We start from the raw sequence: 9,369 nt of genomic DNA, 5'->3' as shown, positions 1-9,369 counted from the left end.
AAAAAAAAAAAAAAAAAAGTCTTCTATTTTTGTGAAAAGACACCATGATAAAAGAATGTATTTAATTTAGAGCTTACAGTTTCAGAGGGGAAGTCCAATACTATCATGGCAGAGAGCATGGCAGCAGACAGGTAGGCATGGTTCTGGAGCAGAAGCTAAGAGCTCAAGCACGAGGCAGAGAAAGAGAGCATGGCTTGGGCTTTGGAAGCCTCCAACAAGACCACACCTCTAACGCTTCCCAGTTCCATCAGCTGTGTACCACGCATTCAAACGTGAGCCTATTCTCATTCAGTCCACCACAGAGAGCGGTTGGTATCGGGCTGGGGGACTTATGACATCTTTGCCTGTTTTAGACACTGACTGGAAAGGAGATTGAGATAGACATCGAACCCACAGACAAGGTAAGGTATACTCGGCGGCTTTCCTTCTTTCTCTGTGTGTGTTTGCATGTGCTGTGACCTTGGCCCTTTTGTTCTCAAATTGTCTATACAGCCTTTGTTCTCGGCATTAGTTTGTTTGTTTATTTATTTATTTTGGTTTTCTGAGACAGAGTTTCTCTCTGTGTACCCCTGGCTGTCCTGGAACTCAGCCTGGCCTTGAACTCATAGAGAGCAGCCTGTCTCTACCTCCCAAGTGCTGGGACTAAAGGCTAGTATTTGTCTAATTCTAAGCAGCCTCTGACCACTTGTTTCTCCAAAGGTGGAGCGAATCAAGGAGCGTGTAGAAGAAAAAGAAGGGATTCCCCCCCAGCAACAGCGGCTCATCTACAGTGGCAAGCAAATGTAAGCTTGGGTGGGAAGTGAGGTATACCCGTCTTGTGTGAGGATGAGTGCAGGGGAAGGTGACAGGTTCATCGAGCCTGCGCTGCTTCAGTGTGTCCCTGCTTGCAGCTCTTCGGCAGTCTGATGAAGAACATAGAGTCTTCTCAGACTATAAGAGAAAGCGTGCTGGGCATGGTGGCGCACGCCTTTAATCCCAGCACTTGGGAGGCCAGCCTGGTCTACAGAGTGAGTTCCAGGACAGCCAGGGCTATACAGAGAAACCCTGTCTCAGAAAAAAAAAAAAAAAGAGAGAGAAAGCATAGAATATTCCAGACTTAGAGTAAAATAGATTGGATTATAAACTAATATTGAGATAGTTGACAAACTACTAAAACAAATTTGTAGAATAGTAATATATGTGCTTTATTAATATGCCTTTAAATTTCCTATGTTCAGTAATATATGTATTTATAGGTACGCACGCTTGAATGCAGGTGCCCTCAGCTTGCAGAGCTGTCAGAACCCCCATTGTGAGCCTTCTGAAGTGGGTACTGGGATCTGAACTCAGGTCCTCTGCAAGAGAGCAGTTTGAGCTTTTAACTTCTGAGCCATCTTTCCAGCCCTCCTTATTAATATCTTATTGTAAGGTCTAATATAAGGTCTGATAATTGCTTTTTTTCTTGTTTTTACATTTTCTAGATACTTGCAGTCATAATGTGATATAATCTAATTTCTATTGTATAAGCTATCATATTATTAACACTATAGGTCTCTTTGTATTCAAAATTAAATACTAATTACCCTTAGAGGTTAGTAAAGGGATATTTTTCTCACACAGTTTCATAGGCCTCTCAGAGATCCACCAAACCCAGGTTACAAATGCCCATTTTAGATGGATTTCTAATGCTTTTTCTTCCCTGTAGGAATGATGAGAAGACAGCAGCTGATTACAAGATTCTAGGTGGTTCCGTCCTCCACCTGGTGTTGGCTCTTAGAGGAGGAGGTGGTCTTGGGCAATGAAGAAACTTGGTTCCGTTTACCTCCTTGCCCTGCCAATTATAATGTGGCATCACATATCCTCTCACTCTCTGGGACACCAGAGCCTCTGCCCCCTCCCTTGGATGCCCAGTCTCGTGTGTCTACTGGTGGGAGAATGTGAGGACCCCAGGATGCAGTGTTCCTGGCCCAAATGGCCGTTGCTGGCTATTGGGTTTTAGTTTGCAGTCCTGTGTGCTTCCCTGTCTTACGGCTGTATCCATGGTTGTCAATAAAATATTTCCTGGCCTTCCGGACTCTTTCTTCTTGACATAAATGACTGAAATCCAAGTGGCCGTAACCAGTAGAAGTAGGACGGTGGAAGGAAAGGTGCTGTTCTTAGATTTGTTTTGAGAAGGTGTGGGTGGGGTAGGGTGGAAGGTGTCTAACTTTGTAGCACCAGCTGGCCTAGAACTATGTAGACAGACTGGCCTCAAATTCACGTGGATTTGTCTGCTGGGATTAAAGGCATGTGCCATCAGCCTGGAATATTCTTTATTTTGAAACAGGTTTTTGATAGGTATCCCAGGCTGGCCCTGAACTCTTTTTTTTTTGGGGGGGGGGGGACAGAGTCTATATAGCTCTACCTGTCCTGGAATTCAGTGTATATACCAAGCTGGCCTTTTAAACTCACAGATCTGTCTGCCTCTGCCCCCTGAGCATTGGAATTAAAGGAAAAGGCCACCATACCCTTGAATTTTTAATCCTCTCTCCTCTGCCTACCTAGTATGTGGGATTACAGGCATGACCCACCACCTGGCTTGGCTTTTCAGCTGAAAGACATTTTATTCCATTACCCCAAATGATTCTGGATGAGTTGTGTCCCCTGCACAGAAGGGCACACTGAGCCCAGAGGAATTATTTCTTCAAAGTTGTAAATGCCAGTTTAGCCTGCTTTTGCACTCCACCTGTGAAACAAGCTCGGGTAGTGTTTGGTCCTCATCCCCTAAAAGGATCATTAGACTAGGAAAGCCTACTCCAATGTTGGGCTGCAGTCAGTTCTAAGCTCATGAGTGCCAAGTCACGCTTCCGGACTCCATGTTAAATGGCTCTCTCGGTAACTTGAAATCGGATATGGTAGCTAGCTGTGGTGCTTCATGAATGTAATTCCAACACTTGGGAGGCTGAAGCATGAGAATCAAGAATTCCAGAGCAGTCTTAAGTTGCATACCTAGTGAATTAAAGGTCACCCTTGCTTTCGTAGTGAGATCCTACCTTGACAAAGGAAGAAGGGGGGGGGCGGTGTCTGTAGCAAGAATAGTTTCAGAAGTTGGTAAGCACTACAAATCCATTTGCACAAACTCACATCTGTTAAAATACTGTTGCCAAGGATGGTAGAAACCAAAGGAAGAAATCCTTTCCCAGTGCAGCCTTCCTAGCCCTCCTGGACCTTCACGGTGGCTTGGAGAAAGTCACCTTACGGACCCACCCCACCCCCACCCCCCACCCCCTTTATAAGACTAGATTTTCATTCATTGCCCAAGCTGATCGCCTGGTATCAGGAACCTCCCCTTCCTAGGCCTCCTGTGTAGCTGTGGTTAAAGCATACATCACTTTGGGGTGCAGACACTACATTCTTTCTGCTTATACTGTTGCTGAAGACGGGTTTTTATACTGTCAAGATTCTGACGTGAAGACAAGATGTGTGCAGAGTCATAAACTCATGAGATGAGGTCTCAATTTCAAGACAGAAGTGCCCAAAGAAAGCTGTGGCTTCTCTAGTGAGGAGTTGGGTGGTGTAAGGAAGGAATACTTGTGGCGCGAGCCTTGGAGAGAGGTGTGATCGCCCGCTGCAGGTATTCTCCCCGCAGAGCCTCCGAAGGCGCCCTTGCGCTGTCGGAGGCCGAAGCGACGCTCTAGTCACCGAGGCTTCGCCGATTCTCTGTGGCTCGCCCGCCGCCTACTTGGCCGCCATAGAATTGGGATACACTCAGCGCCAAGTTTGGATTTGCGGGTGGATCATGACGCGGCTGCCAAAGCTTGCGGTTTTTGATCTGGGTAAGGAACGGCAGGGAGATTTTTATAAGGCGCTTCTCTTTTCCGCTCCCCGCGGTAGCTAAGTGTCTGCACTCCTCCAGCTTGAACCTTCTTCCTCCTTCCTCTTGCAGATTACACGCTCTGGCCTTTCTGGGTTGATACACACGTAGACCCCCCATTCCACAAGAGCAGGTGAGACTATAGGAGGTATGGGACCCGGAAGGACATTGCGGGAACTGAGCGTTGTGTCATCCTCTCCAGCGATGGAACTGTACGAGACAGGCGGGGCCAGAACATCCAATTGTACCCAGAGGTGCCCGAGGTCTTGGGAAGACTGCAGAGCCTTGGAGTGCCTGTCGCTGCTGCTTCACGGTGAGATAAGTGACAGTGCTGCAGACTCAAGTAGATGCATAAAGAAATTGCACTTAACTCCCTGAGTACTGAAAATTAGGAAGTGCAAACGTACAAATATTTTCGTTGCTTTTCTTTCTTTTCTTTTTTTCTTTTCTGCTTATTCATTTGTTTTTGTTGCTGTTGTTTTCGAGACAGGGTTTCTCTGTGTAGCCCAGGCTGTCCTGGAACTTAATCTGTAGACCAGGCTTGCCTCCAACTCACAGAGATCTGCGTGCCTCTGCCTCCTAACTACTAGGGTTAAAGACATGAGCTATCCATTGCCTGGCCTTCGTTGCTTTTCTGTCATTTGCTTCCTGTACTTTTAAATTACTAAAGATTAGTTCAGCGCTAGCTATGTCAGAATCTCTGGTATTGAATAACAGTGGGCAAAATTGTCCCTTTATCCCCTTATACCTAACTTTGCCTGCATCTCTGGCACTCCCCTAATGCATGTATTTAATGCATTTTTTTTTTTTTAAGGACAAGTGAGATTCAAGGGGCCAACCAACTCCTGGAGCTCTTTGACCTTGGCAAATACTTTATTCATCGGGAAATCTACCCAGGCAGCAAAGTCACACACTTTGAGAGGTAGGCAGACAGCTGGCGTGGGAGCAAGTGGACTACGAAAGGGGTCAGCTTGACGAGTGGGTTACCCTGCCTTGTTCTTCACAGGTTGCACCACAAGACCGGAGTTCCTTTCTCTCAGATGGTCTTCTTTGATGATGAGAATCGGAATATCATAGATGTTGGCAGACTTGGTACCGACTCACTACAGGGGGGTGAGGGGGAAGTTCTTAGGAGATAGACAAAGTAAGTGTGGGTGGGTAGTGTACAGCAAAGCCTTGAAAGTGTGGTAAAATGTGACTGCTTTTTGTTCCAGGGGTTACCTGCATTCACATCCGGGAAGGAATGAGTCTTCAAACGTTAACTCAAGGATTAGAGACATTTGCAAAGGCCCAAGCTGGACTCTGAGGTCCAACCCTGTGGATAAGCCTTATCTGCAGTGTAAAACTAAAATCAAGAAATCCTTGTCAGGAGCACTTGTAATGTATTAAAGCGTCCACGTGTGACAGTCAGGGTTCTACCACAGTATGGGCTGTTTCCATTTTTCTTTTCTTTTTTATAAAGATTTATTTATGTATATGACACTGTCATTGTCTTCAGACACACCAGAAGATGGCATCAGATCCCATTGCAGATGGTTGCGAGCCACCATGTGGTTGCTGGGAATTGAACTCAGGACCTCTAGAAGAGCAGGCAGTGCTCTTAACCGCTGAGCCATCCCTCCAGTCTGTTTCCATTTTTCTAACATGTAAACTGAAGTTGGGTCCTGATTAGAGTGCACCAGGTTGTTGTTTCCTTACGTTGGAACCCATCCTGAGAGCTCCTCCAACTGTTTCAAATAGTGGGGTCCCATAACGCTGTGCCTTTCTTTGTAGGGACTAAAAGTTAATACTGTTTGGGAATAAGGTTGGGGCCGGCCTTTTCTGGTAGTAGGGAGTAGCGCAGGGGTGAGCCAACCCTAGCACGAGGCTTTGTCCCTCCAAGGTTATAATTGCACTATATCCTGATTGATGATGTCATGGCTATCTATATCCTGGAGGGAGTGGCCAAGGCCCTTCTCTGAATGGTGATAGTCTGGAGGAAGGAAGGCAAGCTGGGTGGAGGCGGGAAAGAGAGCAATGAATGGACTCTGGACTCAGACTCTTAGGAGGTGTGACCCTGGGAGACACTGGACCGCCTGAGAGGTGCTGGCCAAAAGGGAATGGGAACACCATGCGCCAGGCAAGAAGAGACCCAGGAGACAGGCTAGCCCGAAAACCTTGACCAAGCCTGGCACCCTGTTGCCAGAGGCCAACCTTATCCAACTGCCTTGCCCCAACCTGCCTTGAGCTGGACTGAGTGAGGGAATGTGAGTGGACGGTGGTGTGGCAATTGTTAACTCCTGTGGCACGGGCTTGAGGGGACTGGCTTCCAGTTGGCTGCATCCGGTCTTTTCTAAAATGTTGTTGTCTACTTCGTTTGAATAAAAGAGATCCAAAGTGAAAAAGGCAATTTTCTTTAAGCTGTATCTGCTGATGTGGGTGTGTCTAGAAAAAACTCATTGGCAGTATAATGTGCAACTCAGCAATAGAGATGACCCCAAGAAACCAAGGCAGCATAGATGTAGGCTCTGGATACCATGTTCAAAAAGGCTCACTGTTTACCCGGTGTGACACTGAGGTAACTCTGGGAGGAGCCTTCAAGACACAGAAACCCAATTACAGTAGTTTATTGAAAATTGGCCATTCTGAGTTTGGGATGTGGGGGATGTAAAAAGGAAAGGATGGGGCTGGTGAGATGGCTCAGTTAGTAAGAGCACCCGACTGCTCTCCCGAAGGTCCGGAGTTCAAATCCCAGCAACCACATGGTGGCTCATAACCATCCGTAACAAGATCTGACNCCCTCTTCTGGAGTGTCTGAAGACAGCTACAGTGTACTTACATATAATAAATAAATAAAAGGAAAGGATGTAGGAGCGCTGATGGTGAGATAAACAGGTCATGAAAGACCTTGTGTATTCCAGAAGCATTTTTGGATTATTATCCCGTCAGCAATGCAGAGAGCATGGGAGGGTTTAAAGCAGGCAGAAGGCGCCAGGCTTTTATTTGCAAAGGTTATTCACTATAGAAAGGGGGGTGGGGAGGGGGAAGAAACTGGTCACATTGTCCCTTGAACTTCCTTCAGTTTGATCATGTAGAGCAGAACCTTTGGCATCTCCTAAGACAGACAGCAAGTGAGACAGTGGTCAACAGATGTGACTTAAAATGAAACTAAGATGGTGCCAAAGAACATGGGCTTCGGAGTCTGCTTGCTCTTTTTTTTCCTCTTTTGAGTCAGGATTTTGCTATATATAGTCCTGGCTGACCTGGACTCATGTGTAGGTCAGGCTGGCCTCAAACTTACAGCTGTCCTCTTGTAGCGGCCTTTCAAGTGTTGGTATTTTTAGGTATGTGCCACCATGCTCAGCACAACATTTTGATCACTACTTAATCTACTGAACAGGACTCCAGACAAAAACATTTCCGTCTTTGTGCTCATCTTCATATTTGTCCAGTGACACCAACACGTTCACTATGATTATTTAGAGATGAGCAGCTTTGGTAAGACCTAGCATACACTGTGTACTCAGTGACTGGTGGCTAATACTTTTCCTTCACACAATACCGGTGTGCTCCATTGGACTCTAGAAGAAAAGGAAGGTTTAATTCCCGAAGAAGCAATACAGAAACTGGAGGAGACAGAAGAAATACTGATCAAGAAACTGGAACTGGAGTTACTGGTAGTTGTGGGTTGTCAAAAGTGGTGTTGGGAACTGCTGGGTCCTCTATACTATAAGGTTTTTTTTCTCTTTGTTTTTGATTTTGTTTTGTATGTGTTCTTTTATTTTGTTTTTGATACAGGGACCTTGGTATCCCTGGTTGTTCTAGAACTTACTATGTAGACCAGGCTGGCCTCAAACTCAGAGATCTGCCAGCCTCTCTGTCTTCTGAGATTTTTGTTTGTTTTCGATTTTATTTTTGTGTATGTCTATGTGTGTTTATGCCACATGTGTGGGTGTCCACAGAAATCAGAGGAGGGTCTTGGATCCCCTGGAGCTGGAGTTAACAGGCAATGTGAGCTGCCTCATGTGGGTGCTGGGAACCAAACCTGTGTCCTCTGGGAGAAGAGTAAGTGCTCTTAACAACTAAGCCTTCTCTTCTCTCCAGCTTGCACTTCGAATTTCTTAAACTTCTCAGATAGAATATACACACGTCTTTAATGATTAGAAACCTCCTCGCTTTCTTCATGAAAGAGCCTTTTGCTGGCCAGGGTATTCTAAGCAAACAAGATTCTTTTTTTTTTTTTTTTTTAAGATTTATTTATTATATGTAAGTACACTGTAGCTGTCTTCAGACACTCCAGAAGAGGGCATCAGATCTTGTTACAGATGGTTATGAGTCACCATGTGGTTGCTGGGATTTGAACTCCGGACCTTCGGAAGAGCAGTCAGGTGCTCTTACCCACTGAGCCATCTCACCAGCCCACAAGATTCATTTTTAAAGCTTCTTTAGGGAAGGAAGGATAAAATCCAATGTGAGGCTATATGATGGAAGGACTTGATGGTGTGAGGTGAAAAAGCCAATGGTGGCTAGGGGCTTCAGGGAAGGGAGGCTGAGGGGAAAGTGCCCTCCGATTCCTTGGCAGTGTATCCTGTTCTTAATGACATTGGAAAGGCAGAGGGACTGATAGCTAATATCAGAACAACAGGAGCTGGCCCAGCAGATCTCAGGTGCCATTTCTCACACTGTGGGTCTTGGAGATGACAGGGATGAAGTGACTGGGGTGAGGGATCAGAGAATATTAAAGTATTGGCAAAAGCATGTGACCAGAGAGAAGCTATTGGAACAAATTTGGGAGAGAACTTCAAAAGTGGGCTCTTTGGGGACTGGTTTGTTTTCTTGGTTTATTCTGGTTGGTTGTTTTGTTTGTTTGTTTTTTTTTCTTTGTCTTTGACCAATCTTGTCATCCCATGTTCAGGATGAATTGCTACAAGAGCTAGAGGAACTGGAGCAAGAGGAATTAACTCAGGAGCTGTTAAGTGTGGGCATCAAGGAGGAAGAACCCCCAGTTGGATTGCCTAGGTTGCCTTATGCACATCTGTCTGCAGGGCCAGGTCCCAGAGCTCATTGTTAAAGACTGAAATGCTTTTGTCTGGAGTCCTGTTCAGTAGATTAAGTAGTGATCAAAATGTTGTGCTGAGCATGGTGGCACATACCTAAAAATACCAACACTTGAAAGGCTGCTACAAGAGGACAGCTGTAAGTTTGAGGCCAGCCTGACCTACACATGAGTCCAGGTCAGACAGGATATGAGGTAAGGCTATTGTCTAATTATTACTATCTGTATCATCTCTCTCATCACAGAGGATCCCCAAGAAGCCGCAGCTGCTATGGCTGTATAGGCTGCTAACTGTGTAACAGCATCTGACTGAAAGGGAATAAGGGTTGAAACCCAGAATCCAGCCTGTGTTCCACTCAGCAAGCTATGTCCCTGGTTCCTGAGCTGCAAATGCAAGTGATAAGCCTCTTTTGATCGTTTTCCACTGGTTCTGGAGTGCTGTGGGAGCGAACCTCACTAAGCAGAAGGAGCACATCTTCTGATTTTTGCTGGGGAGAGACAA

General features: G+C 45.8%; 2 protein-coding genes across 3 annotated transcripts in view; both read left to right on the top strand.

Annotated features, from left to right (window-relative positions):
* Nedd8 (NEDD8 ubiquitin like modifier) overlaps positions 1 to 2,046 on the top strand; it is a 10,468-nt gene extending 8,422 nt beyond the window's left edge. The window contains exons 2-4 of the mRNA XM_021202978.1: positions 354 to 401; positions 700 to 782; positions 1,685 to 2,046. Coding sequence (XP_021058637.1) covers positions 354 to 401; positions 700 to 782; positions 1,685 to 1,781 — 228 coding nt within the window. The 3' untranslated portion in view covers positions 1,782 to 2,046. The remainder of the gene's footprint in view (positions 1 to 353; positions 402 to 699; positions 783 to 1,684) is intronic.
* Positions 2,047 to 3,645: 1,599 nt separating this feature from the next.
* LOC110325203 (magnesium-dependent phosphatase 1) lies at positions 3,646 to 6,216 on the top strand. Of its 2 annotated transcripts, XM_021202977.2 has the most exons (6): positions 3,646 to 3,794; positions 3,905 to 3,965; positions 4,035 to 4,145; positions 4,647 to 4,754; positions 4,839 to 4,924; positions 5,047 to 6,216. In XM_021202977.2, the coding sequence occupies exons 1-6, from the start codon at positions 3,758 to 3,760 to the stop codon at positions 5,136 to 5,138; spliced, it is 495 nt and encodes a 164-aa protein (XP_021058636.1). In that variant the 5' UTR covers positions 3,646 to 3,757; the 3' UTR covers positions 5,139 to 6,216. The 2 variants fall into 2 exon arrangements, with proteins under 2 accessions (XP_021058636.1, XP_029397321.1); XM_029541461.1 differs by lacking the exon at positions 4,839 to 4,924 and having other exon boundaries at positions 3,690 to 3,794; positions 4,647 to 4,702; positions 5,049 to 5,333.
* Positions 6,217 to 9,369: the final 3,153 nt, after the last annotated feature.

Source organism: Mus pahari, chromosome 8 (genome assembly GCF_900095145.1).
Source record: "Mus pahari chromosome 8, PAHARI_EIJ_v1.1, whole genome shotgun sequence".
Lineage (NCBI taxonomy): Eukaryota > Metazoa > Chordata > Mammalia > Rodentia > Muridae > Mus > Mus pahari.
The sequence above is the reverse complement of the archived record's forward strand: the minus strand, read 5'-3'. Positions and strand labels throughout refer to the sequence as shown.

Bases quoted from the DNA above. Each gene is read 5' to 3' on its own strand.
- LOC110325203 (XM_021202977.2), top strand. From the start codon at position 3,758: ATGACGCGGCTGCCAAAGCTTGCGGTTTTTGATCTGG. The intron at 3,795-3,904 runs GTAAGGAACGGC...TTCCTCTTGCAG, and splicing joins GCTTGCGGTTTTTGATCTGG to ATTACACGCTCTGGCCTTTC. The intron at 4,925-5,046 runs GTACCGACTCAC...TTTTTGTTCCAG, and splicing joins CATAGATGTTGGCAGACTTG to GGGTTACCTGCATTCACATC.